The sequence below is a fragment of the Budorcas taxicolor genome, chromosome 6 (assembly GCF_023091745.1).
Source record: "Budorcas taxicolor isolate Tak-1 chromosome 6, Takin1.1, whole genome shotgun sequence".
Classification (NCBI taxonomy): Eukaryota; Metazoa; Chordata; class Mammalia; order Artiodactyla; family Bovidae; genus Budorcas; species Budorcas taxicolor.
The window spans coordinates 45694438-45716908 of NC_068915.1; the positions used below are offsets into that span (position 1 = coordinate 45694438).

The window sequence follows — 22471 nt, forward strand, 5'->3', positions numbered from 1 at the left end:
TCACAGTCCCAAATCTGAAGCTCCACTGTGCTGACAAATAATTTCTTGATAGTTATAGGTATAAGGCATCTTTAAACTTTACAAACACACACAAGCAGAAAACAGACTATTTCTTCACTTTTTGAAAGAAAGGTCCTCTTAAAATGAGGTATTAGAAGAAAAGAATAAAATGACTTTATAAAATTTTAAAGTCTTTGAACAATGGAAAAACAACATGGGTAAAATAAATGAGAAAATGGACTAGGGAAATATTTATATGCAATGTAATAGCTTAAAATTCATTATCTATTGGCCAAATGTATAAAGAACTAATTATAATTTAAATTGAAAAATACCACAACTCCAATAGATAAGCAGACAGAGTAAGAACAGAGAATTCACATAAGAAAATATGAAGAGTAAATAAATTATCATATATAAGTATATGTAAAAGTGTCCCTCCCCAGCAGTGGTCAAATACAGACAATTTAAAACAATAAGGATCAACTTGTATTATTCAATTAGCAAAATTAACCCATGAAAATATCCAGCGCTGATGTGATTTCCGTTATCCTCTTATACTTAAGTACTGCTTGGTGATATATTGATTGGGAAACAACTTCAGAAAGCAAATCGGCAATATACTATCATTATGAGCCATAAAACAATTTAGACTGTTTGACTTAGTAATACCATTTCTCAGATTATAAAGAAATTAATCAAATGGAGGTAAAAGGTAGAAATACGAACACATTCACTGTAGTACTTACTATAATTGCAACACAATAGGAAATGACCTTCACATCTTCCTTAGTAGACAAAAATATTGTCTATTTTTTAATGTTGTGCCCCCACCACTAAGCAGTGTCTAAGACACGGCAGGACTACATAAACATCTGTCAAATCAATCAATAAATTAGTGAACAAGATATAATAAGTGTCCATGAAAAGATAAAACTTAATAAATTACATTCTATCAGCTTAACAGAATATGGGGCAGTAAGAGTAGTAATTATTAAGAGTAATAATTACAGAGATTAGGCAATAGGATGCACATATTCCTGAAATATGTGAGAAGGAGCAGATTTTTCAAGTGGCCCATGTGCTCTAGTTACCATTACAGAGACCCACTGGCCTGTGGCCAGGACTCAGAAAGGCATGAAAACTGAAGGAATTGATAGAAAAAAAAAGACCAAAGGAATAAAGCCCCCTGACATGGAATTGTGGGTGCATTCTTCAATATTATTCTCTTTAAAAATTATTCTTTAATGTTTTTATAACATTATCTTTTGAAAAATAAAAACTCAGAATTGGAAAAAAAAAAAAAATTAGGTCCAGGCCTGCTTTTGAGTAAAAACAGATGTCATTTAGGGGAGTTTGGCTCTCGAGCAAATCCTTTTAGCAGCAAAATTTATTTTATTCCAGAAGAAATAATAATAATATAGGCTAGATCATGTCCACTGAGCGTACTCAGAGACGGGCTCGGCACGTTACATCTAGCATCTCATTTATCTTTGCAACCTATGATTTGGATGCTATTATTATCCCCAGTTCACAAATGAGAAAATCAAGACTCAGTACTTGAGTGACTTTCTATGTTCAAATAACTGTGAAGTGACAGAGATATGGGTAAAAGGAACATAGCACCTCCTTTAAATAAAAAAAAAAAAAGACGGAGATGGGGATTCTCTGGCAGTCCAGTAGCTGGGGCTCTGTGCCGTTACTGCCAAGGGCCCAGATTCAGTCCTTGGTCAGGGAACTTAGAAACTAAGATCTCAAAAGCTGAGTGGCATGGTCCAGAAAAAGAGACTGAGACAGGAAGGTTTCCAACTTTTGCTCTGTGATCAGATCACAAATCACAACACCGGAAATCTGTGGCATAAGACAGTAACAGCTATTCTAACTTCCATCATGAAATGGCCTTAGGTCCTTACAGGAGCATTCTGATTAGCAAATATAGAAGGAACGAGAGAAACAGAAAATTATCATTAGCACACCACAGTTGGTTGCCTGAACATTGTTGCAGGCAAGATTTACTGAAGGATACTAAAATCAGTGGGCGGAAGTTTGAGGAGAAATAGAATATTTGTGTAGTCGCAAAGTACCTTCCCCAAATATCTATAAATTAGAAAGAGAAAAAAATATTAACATTACAGGGAAGAAGCCCAGCAGAAACCGCCTTCATTGAGTGAACGAGATCGACTTCCCCAGTAATAAGACGTCATGCATGCCTCATATGATACACTGAGGACACATCACTTCTGGGCTATCTTTGCCCCAGTGCATAAACTCTACATTCATGAGACAAGAGACAGACACAAATCAAGGGGCATTCTACAAAATATCTGACCAGCAACCTTCAAATGTACCAAGGTGATGAGAGACAAACAAAGATAGGAATGGTCCCAGTTGGAAGAACTCTAGAGAAATATGACAACTAAATGCAGTGTGGGATCTTGGAATGCAAAAGTAACATCAGTAGAAAAAGTAGTGAGATCCAAATAACTTCTGCCGTATACTTACTGGTACTGAGTCAACACTAATTTCTTAGTTTGATACTGGTATTACGGTTATGTGACCTTTCTATAACTCTTAGAAATATTCCAAAATAAGAAGTCCCCTCACTGAGAATAAAGTCCTATCACTAAAGCACTACTCAGCTATACAAGTAAACTCCTTCCCATTTTGACCACTTGCAGTTGCTTGAGTTTCTACCTGGGGAGTTAGTTTGATGGAATCTGATAGAAAGACTCCTGGGTTTGGAGTCAGGAGACCTGGGTTTAGGCTCTAACTGCTTCATCTATTACCTGGTTGTTTAGCCTTGAGCATCTTATCACCTTGTCACAATCTTGGCATTCTTTACTATAAAATAGGTTCACTGACCCCCATTCCCACAAGATTGTTATGAGAATGGCGTGGGAAACATAGTAAGTGCTTGATAAAGGTTTGCCATGCTGATTAGTGGCCTCAGAGAGGTTGTGAGGGGCTCATGAAAATGAATGAGAAGTGGATTTGCAACCTCAGGAATGAGCACCACCAGGAGCTCATTTCTGTCGCTATTTACCTGTGAGTCTCCATCCAGCGCTGCTTGGGCGTACATCTGCACAGACAACTCAAGGTCTTGTGACTGGTTTTGGTGGCCATAGTAGTAAAGGTCTCCCATTTTCAAATATGCTGCAGGACAAGAATTACAGGTCCATTTGTCGAGTGGTTTGATTTCAGATCGATATTTTAGAAGAATGGCTCTTTTGCATTATTTCAAATTTTTCCCACCAGAATCTGAATACAGATACATCTTTAGGTTTCCTTGCTGTTAGGAGAGGGAAAATGGTTTTTTGCATTTCTCCATTTCTGGACACATTTTCTTGCTTGGCTGGGTAGCTCTCCTACATGGAGACTACCCAGTGAAAATCAGTCTGCAACCTCACAGTCCAATCAGCCAAGGATGTTTGGAGTATCAAGGTTTTGCTGCCTGGGTTTTGTGATTGATGAGCATGTCTTTACTCTGTTTAAGCCATATGTTTTGTTTTTTCTCTAAGGAAAAATTTTAAGAATGTATGTATCTCTCAATGTCCAATCAGAAAAAGAATCCATGTTGGACCATTCAAAACTGGGATTTTGCTACTGGCTACGAGTGTTGGAAGAGCTGAAAGGGCAAATGGGAAAGAGTAGGCAACCTAGAGATTAGCAATGCAGGAAGCTACAACCTTCCCAGAACTCGGGGCCAGCTGAGACCACAGAGGATGGACTGCCAGGCAGGAGCTGGGACCATGGAAATGCAGCCATTGGCAGAGATACAGCCCAAAGCAGACAGAGAAGCGGAGAAATATTTGGGCTTCTCATCTCCTCCTACCCTGAATTTCCTGCCTGTGCCTCGCATTGGCTGAAACTAATTAAATCCAAACGGGTCTGGGAACTATAGTTCCTGAGGGTCAGCCTCCTATCACACAGAGCAGAACCAGGTAGACAGGGAATCCATCTGAGGGCAAAAGGGTAACAGGCTGGCCCAGGGACTCTCCAGAATAGCTTTCTGTTACAATTCTCGCTGATTCCTTAGAAAACGGTGGCTCTAAGCATTCAGCAGACGACGGATGAAGAGACATGCACTGCTTGAGACTGAGAGCAGAGTTTAGGAAGACCTTAATAGCCGAGATTTCTCACTCTCTTTCTTAATTGTTTAGAAATACCACACTTCACACAAAGCTGTTAGATGTCCCTGTTGCCAAAGATTAAAAGCCTCCAAAGCTTCAATTCAGCACCCGTTTCTCTATACGTACCGAATGAAGGAGCATCGATTTGAAAAACAGAGAAATTATAGTATCTCCAAACACAATTAACACCCAAGTATCTCTTGGCCAGGTCCTAAGGGAATGAAGGGGGAGAAAAAGTTACCTCATTAATATTTTGGCCAAGTGACTGATTTCGCCTCCATAAAACCCAATTCATTATCCTTAACCTTAGAGCTTCTAGTCTGAGAATACATTTACTTACTGGCCTCTCCTCACAGATGTGTGCTAAGTTTGTCTGTGACACTTCAATTCCAGTTTCTGCTGCTAAAACATAATACAGCAAAGCTTCGTGCCTAAAAATAGATGATTAATAATAAATTTCATATAGTGGCTCTTACTAATATTCACAAAGAGCTTTATATTCGCACATAAGAGGGCACAAAATAAGCAGCTTTTTTAAAAGCACAAAATCATGAGTTTTTTTTTTTTTTAATAAATGCTCTTGTTAAAAATACTGCTTGCACTGATTTATTTTCTATCTTAAAAGGCTGAACTCACAGATAAGGTTGGGGAGCTGGTTGATACAACAGCGACCTCTACTGGCCGAATGACACGTGGAGTGCTGCCTGCGGAGCTGCCTATCGGCTTTGGGCCCTTGAAATCCTTCCATCCTCCACCCTCCACCCTTGCTTAGAGGAGATAAGTGGTATTAAGAAAAAGCTCTGTGCTTTTGAGTCCTGTTTTGTGAAGGGCTTTATGAGGCTTAGGACTGTGAACAAGCTTAATTAAAGCTGAGCTTTTGTGGTACATTAGAAGTTTGGCAAAAGAGAGGCAGTTTACAAGGGGCTTGATACCAATGGTCAAAAACACATTAAAAAAAAAAAGTATTCAAGACTACTGGTAGTTGAATAATTGTAAAACAATGAGACCACCTGTCATCTATTGAAAGATTGGCATCCGATTCATAATCTGGATAATGGCAAGGGCTTGGGGAAAATGGACATATTTCTCTAACCACTGCTAGTGGGAAGCACTAGCAATTGATGCAATTGTTAAATGTGAGAGCCTTACAAATGTACATACCACCTGGCCCAACAGTTCTGCCTCATGAAGGTTTATTCCAAGAACCATATGTAAAATAGACAGCCAACGGGAATTTGCTGTATGGCTCAGCAAACTCAAACAGGGGCTCTGTATCAACCTAGAGGGGTGGGATGGGGAGGGAGATGGGAGGGAGTTTCAAAAGGGAGGGGATATATGTATACCTATTGCTGATTCATGTTGAGGTTTTACAGAAAACAACAAAATTCTGTAAAGCAATTGTGCTTCAATAAAAATTAAATTAATTTTAAAAAATTTAAAAAATAGTAAATTTAAAAAAAAAACAATCAGAAACATGCAAAGACTCCGTGACAACAGAGCTCATGTCAGATCTGTGTATATCAACAATGACAACATCAAAAACCCCACAAATATCTGAAAACCAGTGACAAGTTCAGTTAACCCATGGTGCAGCCACTTTCAGAGGAGATCATTAAAGTGATGTTGAAGAAGAGCATTCAAAGTCGTAGAAAGGTGTCTATGCCAAATCTTCCATTGGGTGAGAAAAGCAGGATAAAAAACAGTGCAATCTCATTTTTGCAAAACAAATATGAAACTGAATACACACACGGACATACATATGCAGATGCATATATGCAGAGAAAAAACAACGACTTAAAATGATCTACCAAAATGCTAACAGTACTTATCCCTAGGCGCTGAGAGGGCAAGTGAATTTTTTTTGTTTGTTTTTTACTTATCTGATTTCCTCCATTTTCTTTTGTGTTACCCATGTCATAAGTTAAAATTTTACTATAAATGGTTGTTTCTAAAGCTTATTTTTCATTTTCAGTGGCTGACATTAAGAACTCTTCATTAATTTTAGCTACATCTAAGAACTGGGCAGGGCGGGGGGCTGGAGGCAGTCATCTTTTCTTTTCTTTTCTTTTGTTGGCCAGACCTCATGGCATGCAGGATCTTAGTTCCCCAACCTGGGATCCAACCTGTGCCTCCTGCAGAGGAAGTGCAAAGTGTTAATCGCTGGACCCCCAAGAAACTCCCAGAAGATCACCTTTTCTACGTGGCTAAAGCAGCTCCTGGCAGGCCTTCCAGTGGGGACAGAGAGAGATGATTGGGGGTCAAATCAGGACAGGCAGACCTTCAATCAGACATCCCAGGTCATGGCTGCTGAGTGTGCTGATTCCTGGCCTCCAAGATACCCAAGGCAGCTGACCAATTAGGCATGACTCATGCTCGAGAGATATGGCTGGCTAAGCAGCCATGTAAGGAGTGTAGACAAGCCACGTAACAAGCCCACAACTGCGACTGCAACAACACAAAAGGCCCCAGGCATTTTCTTACACAGCCTCCAAGAATCACGTTTGGTGACAAGAATCCTCAGAGTGGACCCTAGATGGAGGACCCTCGAGGAATATTCAGCAGCAAATCCCATCCTACAATAAGGTTCCATCCCAAAGGTCTTATAATATCAAACACTCAGGTTTGCATCAGTGCTTCAGTGTCCCCCAGGGATGGATGAGGGAAGGAGATGGCGTGGAGTTGCCAGCCCAAGGTCAGATGTCAGGTGGGCTCCCTCTGCTGCCATCATGGAACAGGGCTCATATTACTTGCAATGTAAGAAAATGAGTTTTTCTTAGACAATGGTTGGGCAGACTGTTAGAATTTGGGAGCAGGGGACACAGGGTGACATTTCCTGTAAAAACAGTCACTATGATAAACTTCATAAAGACAATACCTTGTCTCTAAAGTTACTTGGGTTATGGGAGAGGGAAGAGAGGAACACGTTGTGTAGGAAGACTTCCACTGACTGAGGCTTTCCAGGCGGCTCAGTGGTAAAGAATCCGCCTGCCAATGCAGGAGATGCAGGTTTGATCCCTGGGTCTGGAAGATCCCCTGGAGAAGGAATGGCAACCCACTCCAGTATTCTTGCCTGAGAAATCCCATAAACAGAGGAGCCTGGTGGGCTACAATCTATGGAGCTGCAAAAAGTCAGACATGACTTTATCAACTAAATGACAATAACAACCTTTCATTGACCAATTATTGTGTCAGTAGAAGCCAGGTGGAAATTTCACAGAATTCTCAAGCATTTCCTTCGAGGAAGCACTGAAATCATCAAAAAGAAGTCTAAAAACTTTGACTTCCTGGAGATCCAGTGGTTAAAACTCTGCATTTCCACTGGAGGGGGCGCACGTTCAGTCTCTGATCAGGGAAGATCCCACACGCCCAGGGGCAGAAAGAGAGAAGAAGCACCGAACAGAAATCCACCTCTGTCTTCCATTTTACAGAAGCCATGGAATCCAAAACCACCAGCATCCATTTTCATATATTGAAGAGTGAACTCTGGGCAAGCGTCAGAACACTGAAGACCAGATTCTCTCAACTTACGACGACTTCAGAGACAGGACACCTCTGCCGAAACCCTGTCTACATTCAGCCTCCCAGCACTTTGCTCTTACTTGTGTCTCAACTGAGATTGCCTGAAAGTATTAATTACAGATATTTCTATGCTTCTATTCACAGGATAAACATTTATTCAGTATTTTCTCTGTGTAGAGGGCCCAGAGACAAGCTGGAAATCTGTACTATACTTCTGTGAACTTCCTCAAGGTTTAGGAAGCTGACCAGGGTGTCCAGCTTCATTTCCAATGTGCTAAAGTGAACTAGCCGCCCCGGCAGTCATTCTGATGGGGATTGGGGTGGGGGTGCAGAGAGAAGTGGATTAAAGAGCGAGTGTAGGGGCACGTTTGCTACCCTCCCACTTCAGACTCGGCACATCCATTTATAGAACCTTTATAATGATACATCTTAATAGTCAATCCTTTGGCTGCTTGCTGTGAACTGTGAATTTGAGTTTCTCTGAGCAGTTTCTCAAACAATCCAATTATTTTCTCTGGATTCTTTCTGCCAATACCTGAAGCAGTCCAAACTGGAACTTTCATATATATAGATATATGAAAAAAAAAAAAAAATCCTGGGGTCTCAGTGGAATTTAGGACCCTGCTCCAAGGCAAAAAGACACATCTCTTTGAACAGGAATCTTGCATGCCTGCTTGTCTTGCCTCAAGCTTACTAGAATCTGGCTAACCTCCTGGGTTAAGTGTTTGGAGGGTATAGTTAAGACAAAGGACAATAAAACACACAGCTCACAGATAAAACACACAGCAGGGTATGCGGGAAAGAAATGAAACACGACAGGTGACCTCTCCTTAGCTGACTTCTCCTGGTGTCCAAGGATGGCCTCAGGCATGACAGCATTATCTTCCGTATTTTGCCTAAGCAGCAAAATGCCCTTTTCTCAATCATGCTCCTCTTTTAAACTATCCCATATAAATCTCAGAGCAACACAGAAAAGCACAAGCTCATCAAACTGACACATGTGATTTGAAAATAATGCCCAGAATAAATGCACTCACAAAAAATGAAAAAAGAGGTGAAGTTGGGACATTGATGGATGGTTTAGTTCTATTATAGCAAAATAGATGGGACTCCAAAAAACGCCATGTTGTGGTGTGAGGAGGCCAACGGCCATACATTTCCTATTTAACCTCTGAGGCATTTGGAAGCTCAGTGGGAAGGAAAAGAGAAAAGCTCTTTGTCTCAAATGTACTTTGACAAAGACACTCCCACTGTAGTGGGTACTAGGTGTTTCTTCCTGTTAGTAGGAGAAGGCCTCAAGTCCAGGTGAAGACATATCTTTAATAATACTTAGCATCAGCATCAGAATTGGCAAGGCTATGAAGAAACAGAAATTTATATGGGGTTGACAGGAGTGTAAATGGGTAAAATACTTTGGAAAACAGTTGACGTTGTCTTGTAAAGTTGAACACATGGCAAGCCTGTGACCCTATTCCGAAGCGTGCATTTTTAGAGAAATTCTTCCTGCGTGCACTAGGATATACATCAAAAACGTGCATGGCTACACTGTTCTTAAGGGAAAGAACCCACATATGTGTTAACATGAGAACTGGTGAGTAAACTGCAGTGTATGACAGCAGTGAAAATGAACGACCTACATGTATCCAAAGATATGCATCCCAGAAACATCAGGTTAAATAAGCATGATGTTTATTTATGAAGAATTAAATATGATATGACTCTAATGATATGAAGCTCAGAAACAAGCCAAATCTATTGCTCAGGATTATATCCATATATAGCAAAACTATAAAGCGAGCAATGGGCAGAAGGACAAAAAATTCACGAAATGGTTAGTTCTGGATCCTGGGCGCTGGGGTGGGTTTCATCTGGGAAGAACACGCAGGGGATTTCAATGGTCTATTTTCTTAAACAGGATGGTAGGGTTAAAAGTGTTCATTTTATTGTTACGCTTTGGAACTTGGGCTTCCCTTATGGCTCAGCTGGTAAAGAATCTGCCTGCAATGTGGGAGACCTAGGTCAGATCCCTGGGTTGGGAAGATCCCCTGGAGAAGGAAAAGGCTACCCACCCTAGTGTTCTGGCCTGGAGAATTCCGTGGACCATATAGACCATGGGATAGCAAAGAGTGAGACACGACTACATACATATTACATATTATTGGTATGCAACAATTATTGAGTCACAAAAGAAGTGGAAACAACTTACCTGGCTCAGGCCGCAGCTCCAGCTCAAAAGCTCAGCTCCTTTAACCTGGATTCTGAACTAACTCTCCCATTCAGGTTCTCCCTTCTCGTCCCCATAATTTGCAGCTGTTTGGTTAAGCATCTCAGAACCCACCTCTCTCATGTCACTACCCTCTCCTCAAACCATTATTGGCTCCCCACTACTTGACAAACTAAATAAAAACTATATAACTGCTATTCAAAATCCCATAACACAGCACCTCTTTGGTCTTGTCATAGACCACTTCCTTTTACGAATTTTACCCTCAAGGCAAACTGAGTGGCTTAAAAATTTCTAGACACTCCCAGAATTTTCCTGTTTCTTTGCTTTTTGTGATCCTGTTCATTACTGTGAAAGTGTTAGTCACTCAGTCATGTCCAACTCTTTGAGACCCCAAGGACTGTAATCCACCAGGCTCCTCTGTCCACAGAAATCTCCAGGCAAGAATACTGGAGTGGGTTGCCATTCCCTTCTCCAGGGGATCTTCCCAACCCAGGAATCGAATCCAGGTCTCCTGCATTGCAGGCAGATTCTCTACCAGCTGAGCCACCAGGGAAGCCCATAGAAGCACTATGACTAGGTAGAAATTCCACCCATCCCTCGAGGCCATATAGTGTTACTTGCTTTATAAAGGCTGAACTAAGTGCCCCAACCAGGCTGCATCTTGTCTTCCTCTGAATCCCCAATGCTCTTCATATACCGCTTATGGCTCTTCAGTGATGGCTGTTCTATTTGCCTTAAATTGTTCGCTCAGTAGTTTCTCAGCACTTCCTAGAAGCCATTAGGTGCTGGGCACTGGGATACACGTCACAGGGCAATCAACAAGTAAAGAGCCGTCATGACCCATGCAAGGACAAAGGGACTAAGGGGTTAGGCAGGACTTCTGGGCAGAGGGGAGAGCAAGCGCAAAGGCCAAGAGGTCAGAGGGAATATGGGCCACCTGAGAAACTGCAGGCAGTTTAGCACCAGGACGAGATGAGGCAGCGGACTGCCCCCAGTCTTACCTGTGACATCCCTGCAGCTATGACACCCTGCATTTAAGTGCACTCAGGAAAACTGCTGAACTGAACCCAAACTCACCAACCGTGGAGAGCACACTTAATCCACCCCCCCCCCCACCGCCCCCAAGTCAATCATGTAATGCAGCTGAATATTCTAAGAAGGAAAGCAGGCCACTACAGCTTAATCCCTCTTGACCTTCACAGAAAATTTTTAAATGTGCTCCCTGAAGTGCTTTGTGATGTTAACTTCAAAAGTCGGCAAGAAAGCTAAGCTATTAGCAGATACCCTCTTTATGGGAAAAAGTGTGAGACATCTTGGGGGGTGTGTGTGTGTGTATGTGTGTGCTGGGGGTGTTTACATATGTGCTCTTTCTTTGGGAAAACCCCACATAGAAACATTTTGATGTTTGAATGCTTAGTTTCCCCTAAGCAATTGTCAGGAGCAAAGGATGGGAAATGTAGAGGGTGAGAAGCAGAAATGAGCTAAGGTCAAACTGGGAAGTTTTATAAATTGAAGTTTACTTGGGAAACAAGATAAACAGCACACAAATAGTAAGGTGTATCAATTGGGAGAAGAACCATTTCATTAAAAAATTCCTTCCTCATTATACAAAGTGAGGCCACAGATGATAAACTTTTACAAGATGATACTAATACAGTTTTATGAAGTGCTTTTTTTCACGTGGCCCATTTCCCCTGCATTTTCTAATTTGAGATTCTCATTCACCGAGATGCTATCTGTGGATTACCTGGGCATCCATGAACCAAAGAAGGAAATGACCTTCTTTGGGACTTATATTTTAATTTTTAATTAAAGTTCATATCAGAGCACAATCAATGATAGGGCTGCTCTACAGTCTTTGAGATGGTGGACCAATGGGATGTGTGCTGATTTGCATTTCCCCTTTATTTATTACAGAAATATCCAGGTCATTAAGGCAATAAACAAGCACACAAAATGTAGCACAAAGAAAAGTAAGATGGACCGTGAGGCCTGAAAACAGAGAACAGAGAGACGGACTCAGGTAGATCTTGGAGAGGAGTGCCCTTATATTTGTAAAATCAAGTAACTGGAAATGGGGCATTTACTGGTCCTCATGTATGGGCTTTCACCCCATTTCATACAGGGTGAGATTTGCTAACTCCATCAGAAGGTACTTAGAGAGGGGGAGTCTATTTGGCTGTGATACTTGAGGTCTGCTGAGTGACTTCCAGCAATCCTGGGAAAGATGTACCCTAAGCCCTAAAACACACTGCTTTCACTCCTTCCCATGAACAAGATAGAAATCCTGGACTTTCTGTGACGTGCCAGTGAGAGGCAGAGGGTGGGTAGGGATCCCCTATGCTGTCTCCAGACTCTGAAGCCAAGTAGAACGAGCCAAAGGGAAGAAAAGTCAGCGCATTCATGTGTTTCTCAACTTGATGAATGTGGACGCACCCCCTAGAGAACTAATTTTTGCGTATAATTAAACATGGAAATGCTATGTTTTCTAATCAACAGCCAATCAGTCGGTGATACTCTGAATATCATTACCAGGAGGCTGTGATTTCCCTGCAAATTGCTTTTTCAGTTGCATTTTAAGATTCCATCTCCTAAGAATACACTGACAGATTGAAAGGTAAGGACTGAGAAAGTTCAGTCGAACTTACCACGAGCCCTCCAGGTAGGCATTGAGGCCTTTGCGAATGACATGGCCCAAGTAGCCATTTTTCTCAGCTATGTGCTTTGCCCATCTATAAAGGAAACAGAGGAGAAAATATCCAAACTGTGGCATATTAAATAATTTCTTTTTACTTCAAGTGATTTCAATAAATCTCACTTGGAAAATATTTTGCTTGTTAGAATTTCTATGGAGTCATAAGTTGGCACTGAATGTTAAGAAGGCAAAGAGAGAGATACTTTGGGAGCGCTTGAGTTCAGTGCCCTTTATAATGAATGTTTAAGAGTTGTCATTTTTTGAAACAAAGATGTGACAAGTGCTTAATGAAAAGAGTCAACCAATATGGAAAAAGATAGTGTGAATCAAGAATTCTAACAAGTCAAGAGCAGGAAGACAGCTCTCCCTGAACAAAGAGAAGAGACGTTGCCAAGAAGATTAAATGAACAGAGTACCTGATAGGTGTAGACATACTGAGAGGAGATTTAGACAACACAAGGAGAATGTGAACATCAAGTACACAGGAAATGGTAAGTACACAGAGAGCTAAGCAAATAAATAGTAATTATTCGTCGTCTTCCATAGAAAACAAAAAGTTATGCAAGAAAGCGTAGTCAGAGCACACTACATGATCAGCTATGAGTAGCATTAGATGGTAAAAATATTGGGTTGCCAAAAGAGCTTTTTGGCAAATCCAATAATATGAACCCTGAGACCAATCCAAGCAAAACGATGATGTACTCATGGGGAAGATGGGTAGGAAGTGTGAACATGTAGGGCAGTCAGAAGCAGCAGAGTGAAAGAACTATCTATATATTTGTCTTTTCCCAGTGACACATCGTTAGACAAAGTCTGTAGTGAGTACAATAAGAAATAGTGATTTAAGCATGTTATTTAGACATAGAGGCAAATAAAAAGAGAAATAATTATTAATAAAACATGCTGCTGCTGCTAAGTTGCTTCAGTCATGTCCAGAAGTGCGACCCCATAGATGGCAGCCCGCCAGGCTCCCCCGTCCCTGGGATTCTCCAGGCAAGAACACTGGAGTGGGTTGCCATTGCCTCCTCCAATGCAGGAAAGTGAAAAGTGAAAGTGAAGCCGCTCAGTCGTGTCCGACTCTTCGCAACCCCATGGACTGCAGCCTCCCAGGCTCCTCCGTCCATGGGATTCTCCAGGCAAGAGTTCATGAAAAGTGATTTATTCTAGGCAGCAGGAAATGGTATGTGGGTAAGGGATAGAGACTTCCTATTTTTCTTGTCAAATTATTACTTTTTAAATTTTTGCCTCCTCAAATAATTTGGCTCTTTTTGTGCGCACGTAACTGATAAAAATTACATTTTAAAAATGAAAACAAAAAAAGAATAAAAGAAAAAAACTCTATTTTCTCAGAAGTGGTGAACATAGTATATGGCTTTCCCTTCACAAGCAGCATCTGATAGGTTCTTACACAACAGCCTTCTCGGGATCTCGCGGGAACGTCTCCAGGTTGCCTGTGATATAGTACAGAGAGCACCACAAAGTTCCTTCTATGTGTCCACCTTGTGCAGCCTTATGGAAATATTCACCGGCTAATGTCTGGAAAGAGATGGGCAAACGTCGGTATCATTAGTGAGATGTCCTCCTGGGCAGGTTTCATCAGAGCTAAGGTCGTGAGGTACGTAACACGTGATTTTATCATAAGCTTATAACGTCTGATATCTTTAAGAAACCAAGTCAAGTTCCAGGAAGACAGTCAATCACAGAAGCTTCTCGACATGATAACCTTGACTGCAGCTATTCTGTTAAGTTTACCCAATAAATAACATTACGAATGTCACTATCATCAGGTATCCTCATATAAACCCCCTGCCAGCCAGACAGAAGATTGCAGCAGAAATCACACCTGGTGAAACTTCAGGCATTTGCTTTCCTAACCTCACTTAATACCTTTTTTCAAACTCAGATGCAAAAACTGCAGTTCCAGTAGGAAGGTGAAAATTAGAATATGACAATTAAAAAATCCATTCTAGCAGATATGTGGGAGGGCTAACAGACATTTGCAGTGCATAAAAATACACAGCCTCCGGGGTAGTCAGAGAAGTAGAGGGAAAAGGGAAAGCAAGTGCTTAAATGGGTAGACGTGACGCTGATTATCGTTATTTTTTCCCAGGCAGTTAACTGCCATTTTTAAGCACGGGCTTTGGAGTCGGTGATGCCATGAGATGGTTGGATGGCATCAACAACTCAATGGAACGAGTTTGAGCAAGTTCCAGGAGTTGGTGACGGACAGGGAAGCCTGGTGTGTTGCAGTCCCTGGGGTCGCAAAGAGTCGGACATGATTGAGCAACTGAACTGAACGGCACTTGGAGTCAGGCAGGCCTGGGTTCAAATCCCAGCTCTGCTCCTTATTAGCTGTGTGACTGTGAGCATGTCAGTTTAACTCTCCAACTAAGAGAATACTCAGTTTCTACAAATGAAACATGTGGCTTCTGATAGTAGCTACCATGAAAGTTTGTCATGAGGATTAAATAAGATAATGATATTTGAGGCTTTACCAAGTAATAATAATTTGAGGCTTTACCAAAAATAATCCTCTCATTTTTCACCCCCAAATCTGCTGCTACAGCTGGCCCATCTGTCTGAATACTACCTTTCTTCCCATCTCAGTAAAGGCCAAACCCTCTGGAGTCAGCCTGACTCCTCTCCCTGCTTCACACCTCACATCCAATCACCATCAAATTCTGCCCTCTTGACCTTCAAAACAGATCCAGAATCTAGTCACATCTCAGCCCTCTTTCTGATACTGCCCATCCATTCTCATTTGGATTCAATGCATTAATCCCCTGCTTCTTCTTTTCTAAACTTTTAATGTTGTATTGGAGGATAGCCGATTAACTATGTTGTGACAGTTTCAGGTGGATGGCAAAGGGATTCAGACACGCATATGCATGAATCCAGTCTACTCCCAGCTCCCCTCCCATCCGGGCTGCCACATAACAACATAGAGTATAGAGTTCCATGTGTTCTACAGCAGGTCCTTGTTGCATCAACCCCCGGCTCTTGCTCATCTCTTCCTCAAGCCCATCAGGAACCTCCATCTTCATCAGGACCCAGGAGGAGCCTTTTCAAACACAGCAAATCCCAGCCCTGTTCAGAGCTGTCCCATCCTGCTCAGGGCAGCTGCCTGGGCACCTGCCTCCTTGACCTTATCTCTTCTGCCACCTCTCTGTTCTCAGCTCCTGCCAGTTGCATCTCCCCACTGTTCTTCTGCTGATCTTGCTTTCTGGAATGTTCTTCCCTCTTTCTGGAATGTTCTCCCAGATATTCACAAGACTCCTTTAGGAGTCTGTACAAGGTCACATTATCAGAGAGACCTTCTCTGATCTCGCTTATAAAATTGCATCCCCTAGTCTCTACCTTCTGGGTCCTCCTCATCTGGCTTTCTTTCTCCCCATGTCACTTCCCTCCATTTTCCCTCATGCTCTATCTTTGCTTATCATCTTTCTGTCCCACTGGAATATAAGCTTCTAAGCTTCCCCAAAGCAGAGACTGCTGCTGTAACCACCACTGCCCGGAAGAGTGCCTGGCAGAGGGTGGGTGTTCAGTTAATTTGTTGACTGTAATGGTGCTCAGATTGTTATTACCACCATTAACATTATTATCAATAACGAGGGGCTTCCATTTCACACAGGAACCAGGTCCTGACTCCATTTCAGTGTCTGACGTCTGAGTAAGTTATGCACCCTTTCAGAGCCTTGGTCGCTTATTCTGTTAAACAGATGTAGTAACATTTGTATTCCAAGAGTGTAGTTAGGATGACATGGGATGGCAGACAGAAAGTATCTATGAGTATATGGCCCAGAGGAAGTGTTCCACAAACACTGAAGACTGTCACTGCTATTTACATTATTATTATCCAATCCGATCTCATACCTGGCAATCCTTTTTGGACACAGTGCGCTTTGCTTCCAGTAAGATCAGTGATCAATCTCTGCACCATCTCTCTTATTCTTGTCTCGCATCATCTCCCTCTCCTCTCCCCAGCGCAAGCCTCCTCCTCCTCCATGAAGCCTTCCTGACTGCTTTGGCTTTCCTTATTTCCCCTTTCCAGAACTGCTTGGGTCACAGCGATTAGAACGCACTTGGCATCTCGCTAATGCCAGTTTTTCTCTTCACTCTCTTGTCTTCTTAACTGGGCCCTTGAGTTCCTTGAGCTTATGATCTGTATGTCGGGTGGTGTCTGTACTGGGCTGGGCGCATAGTACACCTGCTTCCTGACCAAGTGTCTGACCAGCTGCACAGCTGGTCACAAGGCTTACCTGATTCCTTCCAGGAACTCCTGGGAAAATGCCATCCAAGTACAGGACTCCAAGGTTGTATGAGGCATCTGGGTTCCCCATTTCTTCTGCTTTTAACCAGTACTTAGCCGCTTTGGCATAATTTTTCTTGAATTTGTGGTAATACCATCCCAGGCCGTTGACTGCCTGATGCAATCCCTAGATTTTAGAACAACAAGAAAGAAATGACTTTTTTTTTTTTTAATGAAAAATTCTCTAAAGAGAATCAGTTGTTGTGAAAGCATTCTGCCAGAGTCTGAGAAAAACCTTTCCTGTCTCTTTTTGGGGCCAGATGGCACTAAAGAAATGCTAAATGCTAGAAAACATGAGACCACTTCAAAGTCTTCCCAGGAGGACTTCACCAGCCTGCTGTTGGGATTTCTGCCTTCCACCTCGGCAATGATGCTGGCCTTGAATCATCACTCAGCCCCCGTGGACTGTTTCACAATGCCCTTGTCTACAGAAGGCCTTGTGTTGCCCTGAGTATCAGCAATGCCCTTGAAATTCACAAGCACTCAACTGCAACAGGAGGCCAGAACCTGGCCTGGCTGGGCTGATTTCTAGGTGACCTGCCGGCCGTCTGTTGATTACTCTGCCTTGGACACCAACAAATCATCTGAGGGAAGAAGCCGCAATGGTCTACTTGTAAAGCTCAGGGGCTATGGGTCTGCTTAGTAGACAGGTAGGTGGCTGGGCCTGAGGCAGAGGGGAGGGGACGGAGAAGGGAGGGTGGCTTCAGGACTGTGTCTAAACCTGGGATGGTACCGCAGAAGGGCTGGTTCCTGTGAGTCTAGTCTCAAATCTCCTTGTTGTTGCTGATTCGTGCTCTCAGGGGCCCACTTCTGCTCTCTCTAGGTGCTCCCACCTGCTTCTATACAGTAGCTTCCAGCCTGGCTGTTGAAGGCTTAGGAACCCTGTGGGGGTGTAAGTGTGCAAACCTGGACATTCGGGTCTCTCATTCCTGCTTTCCTGCCAGATCAACAAGACCATGGGCAAGCAAGTGAAAAAAGGATTAGAGAGGCAAACGGTGAGTGCCCTTGCATCTGTGAGACAGGTTAAGAGTCCAAGTGCGGAACAAAATCTCTTTCCCCTCTCCTTTGAGAAGTGAAGAACAGGTGCCCTCAGCTATGGATGCCAAGATCCCAGCCTGCAGCCTTTTTATCTGTGAGGGCTCCCGAAACCCTTTCAGTTTTTACACTGGACTCCAGGTGCCAGGAAGACCAGGAGAAGGAAACTGACAAAGCCCATTGGAATAAATGCTCTATGAGGGCAAGGATCTTTATTTTGTATTCCAAGCACCTGTGTTAGTACTTGCATACAGTAAGTGCTCAATAAATACCTGAGAAATGAACGAGAGCCCTCCCTTGAATGCTGATGACACGCAAAACAGAATCCAATCCTACACTGAGGGTAGTGCTCAGATTCACAGGCCCTCAAGATAGCTGCCACTTGGCACAGTATCAGTGCTGTGGGCCAGTCATAGAGATATTCTTCCTGAGCCTTGGGTGGCACCAGATGCAAGGCAGCCTCCTGAGAAGTTGCAGGATGAATGTATTTCCGTGAAGTGACAGACCATGCCATATTATGATGTGGCAAGAACCAGCTTTGGAATAAGCCTATGGAATTTACATCAAAATGGTTTCTGTACTGCTCACCTCCATATGCCTAGGTTTATTCAAAGGTACCTGTCATCACTCAAAACATTAGCAGAACTTTCTTTAGAAATTGTACTGGGACCCAGGTCAGGAGCCCCACAAGAAATCTTGTTTTATTTCTTCATGCTCACACCTTATTCCGGACATTTCCAGCTATATCTGCAGATTTACTTTCAAGTGACTTTTAGCTAATTCCAGGCATCAAACTCTGTGCTTCACCACAGTGCCTGACAAAGAGTAAGGGCTTAATAACTCCCTGCCAAATGAATAAGTGAGAATCATGTAACACTCTTAAGAATGTGAGTACTCCAGGCTATAAAACTGCATTTCCTCTAATATTCATCTCAGCTCTGCTAAAAGCACGCTCTGAATAAAGCACCTTAGACGACAATTCACCACTAGCATGCTAAAGAGATGCAAATTTCACACCTGCCAGGAAGCCCCATTTTAGGGTGCTCTAGAACTATGCCCTCAATGACCAACATTAAGCAGCTTTTCTATTTCTGCACTATAGTCTGTGTCAGGGTTGGGAGCTGGCGTGTGTTTCAGCCCACTGTCTCCTGGGTGATGTGCCCCCTTGAGACCACACAGGTGGAGAAAAAGCCTCTTGACTCTCTGACTACATGCTCCAACATCCTAGTCTACAGGAAAAATAGACACTCTAAGCTTCCTAAGAAAAGCGAGCAAGGAAGGAAAATCGGCATGGTTACTTGAGGAATCGTTGTAGTTAGGGCAAATATTAGCAGCCTTGGGATGAAGGTACATTCAAGAGCCTGAAGGGCTATAAAGGACTCTGTCTAGGTTGTAGAGTTACAGTGGTTTCTACCAATCCATTTATTTACTAATATGTATGCATGCACATGTGAGTGTGCACATGAGTGTGTATGCATGGGGGGGTGCTTGTACAGAGGGATATGTTGTGCATCCCTGCTTATGTGTGTGTGTGTGTGTGTGTGTATCCCCTCACAAGCAATATTACAACCTCCATTCTGTACTGCAATACTGAAACTCGTTGGCTTGAAGTTTACTTTGAAGAGTAAATAGTGACAAAAAGAAAATAATTTCTAAACGCAGCAATAAACTTGATAAACAGTCCTTTTATTAAAGCACAGAGAAGGAAATGAGCACTGGACATGACAGGGTTAATCCAGAGGATTCAAGATTCAGAGGAATCAGGCTTTTGATTTTCCTAATTCATTGGCATTTATATCCATTCAGTTTCAAGGAGCCCCTGCTGCTACTTGTTATTAGGGCAGCCCTTGATTATAATTTTAGCCTTCAAACAAAATCAGTCTGAATTCTATTGACTGGAAAGTGAGTTCGCTTTTTGAAGTTTGTCATCCCCATTGTGCAGGTTTCTGTGTATGTGTTGTAGCTCAAAAATGACTAATCACTGCAATGCTAGTGACCCCTCCCTCCTCACTGCATTTCTACCTTCCTCGGAAGGCTGGCCATTCACTTTCCTAGACTTGTAAATGCATGGGTGGGTGTGTGTAGGCAAAGGCTTCCCTCTGACAATATGCACAAGTGTTACCTTGGAAGCTGCTTTCTTCATCAGCTCTAAGGCAAGCCGTCTGTTCTTTTTCACTCCTTGACCCTAAACAACAAGAAACAGCAATGATCACACACACAGAAAATAAACAGAGAATGCAAGCAAAACCATCACACCGATCCGCCAGTGTTCAACAGAAGATCCAACAGAAGCCCAGGCCCTGCCAAAGAAAAACCTAATCTTGAAGATTTCCATATGCAGAGCTATTACGTCATCATCATCATTTTGGGTATATTTGTAGAACAGTGACAACAACCCTCCCCCTTCCTGTTTAGCATCACACAAAATTCCCCATTTGATCATCAGGTGAATCACACTCTTGTCAATCCACTGGTGCAGTTGGGAGAAGCCTTGAACAAGGTTAAATGAGTCTGGTCATTCTGGTTGTGTTTTTCTGGGGATCATCTAACGTGTGAGTCAGATAAAGCACTTGATCTGTGTTGGACAGTCAAGACTTACCAGGCTGGGACAACTCAGTTATCCCAGTTCCACGTGGGAGTCCCCAAGGTGGACCTCTGTGGCTTCAGAAACAGCTGGAAGGTCAGTGGTGAAAGAGATAGGATCCCTTAGAATCAGCTCGTTCAGACACTGACAACTGACAAGCTCCCTCCAGCAAAATCAAGTTTTTCCAGCAGACGCGGTTTGTGGATCACGAGAGAAATGGCTTTGGGGTTCTTGTCAGAAGAGCAGAACTTCATGGGACCACTCTGGGGTGTCCGCCGGACCACGTGGGAAAATGGTGGGTCCAAGGGCGGGACAGGAGGAGTCGCTGAGGGCTCTCTCAACGTGGCTCTGACCACGAAGAGGGCAGATGAGAAGACTGGATGAAAACCCCGATGCTTCCAAGCTCACTTAGAGCCTGTCTTTGACCCCTACATCACATGTGATAGAACGTCAGAGGGCTTTGCAATGACTACAACTATTAACGCTATTTAAATACTCAGCTCTAGTAATGAAGACAGCACTAGCAAACATTCCTACGTTAATTACCTGGGCCAGGAGCTCTCCCGCCATATCTAATCCTCCCGACCCTAGCCATGGTGCTGCATCATTCTCATCTGAGAAACCAACCCAGAGGCACACAGGGAATGAGGAACAGAGGCAGGATTTGAACCCAGGCTCCAGAGTTCAGGTTTATAACTGCCATGCTGTATTTTCTCCTGTATATTGTCATTTCCAGGCTGAGAAAGTAAAATGATTCACAATCTCCTTACAGAATACGAAAACAACAAGCTGCAGAATCTGTCCTTAGAGTTCCGGGACCCAGAGCAAAACGGTGGATCCAATAAAGGTTAAATTACATACACTGAGTTTCTACTCGCCTTTAACTTACCTATTTAATAAAAGCCGATGAGCTGAAGCAGGATGCAAGATGAAACTATTTTTCAGAAGTGGACCATTACTTCGTTTAATTAGAGGAAGAGGAAAGAGAAAAGGACATGAAGGCTATTTGGAGTAACTAGACGGGGCAGTGAGACAACCTTTTTGTACTTTGCAGAAAGGATCAGAACCATCAGGATGACAGGACGTTAGAACCTGGATGCACTCAAAGTTTATCTTCTCCAGCTTCTTTGTTTGGAGGGAATAAAACTGGGGCCCACAGGGGCTGACTAACCCAAAGCCTCTTAGTTAGATCTGCAAACAGAACTCAAGATACTCTCATTTCTAGATCAGGGATTTCCCAGTGTAATTACATAATCAGAAGTGGGATGGTTTCTTGCACGGAGACTATATACTCTGCACAAGTCTGAGTAGCACTGGAAGCTGTTAGAAGAAACACACAAAGTCCTGATGCATAGCAGACACTCAGCGACTGTCCACTGGCTGAATTCACGGAGGACGGTAGCTGCAGTGAAAGTCCAAGCTCCACGCTCAGGTGTGTGTAAAACGGGATTGACTCGACTGTCTTGGAAAAACTACACCATCATCATGGCACCATTTTTGAACACAATAAGCCAAATATCCACACAAAACAATAAGCCGAGGGCACACTGCCCTTCTTCCTGTTTGGAAAGTTCATTTTTTGTATGGGGTTTTTTTTACACTGAAAACACTTCAAGACACCTTTGGCCAGAGGTAAAAATCTTTCTCGAGATGTTGATAATGGGTTTTCTTCCTCCCACTCAGAGATAACTTAGAATGTAGGAAAACCAAAAAAACTTTCAGTTTTCAGAAATCAGACCCTAAAGAAACATTTTGTCACCTCCCATGTCATATATTTATATCTTTGGCTCTCCCCCTAGATTTCAAGCTCCCTGGTAGGCAGAAATGATGCCTGAGTCATGCCTTTTTCTTCTTTGCACTTCGGGCAATGACCAGCCCCAACTCCGGGGGACCGGTGCCTCTCCTCTGCACCTGACTCAGTCCTGTCTTTCCCATGAGTGTCTGAGGCTCCAGAGGTCAGAAACGTGGCTCA

General features: G+C 42.8%; 1 protein-coding gene across 1 annotated transcript in view; it reads right to left on the reverse strand.

Annotated features, from left to right (window-relative positions):
• The window catches only part of SEL1L3 (SEL1L family member 3), a 109931-nt gene that overhangs the window by 11543 nt on the left and 75917 nt on the right, over positions 1 to 22471 (reverse strand). Inside the window, exons 14-20 of the mRNA XM_052642011.1 lie at positions 20038 to 20100; positions 16831 to 17007; positions 13980 to 14107; positions 12525 to 12608; positions 4471 to 4561; positions 4257 to 4341; positions 3044 to 3153 (exon numbers count right to left, since the gene is read on the reverse strand). Coding sequence (XP_052497971.1) covers positions 3044 to 3153; positions 4257 to 4341; positions 4471 to 4561; positions 12525 to 12608; positions 13980 to 14107; positions 16831 to 17007; positions 20038 to 20100 — 738 coding nt within the window. The remainder of the gene's footprint in view (positions 1 to 3043; positions 3154 to 4256; positions 4342 to 4470; positions 4562 to 12524; positions 12609 to 13979; positions 14108 to 16830; positions 17008 to 20037; positions 20101 to 22471) is intronic.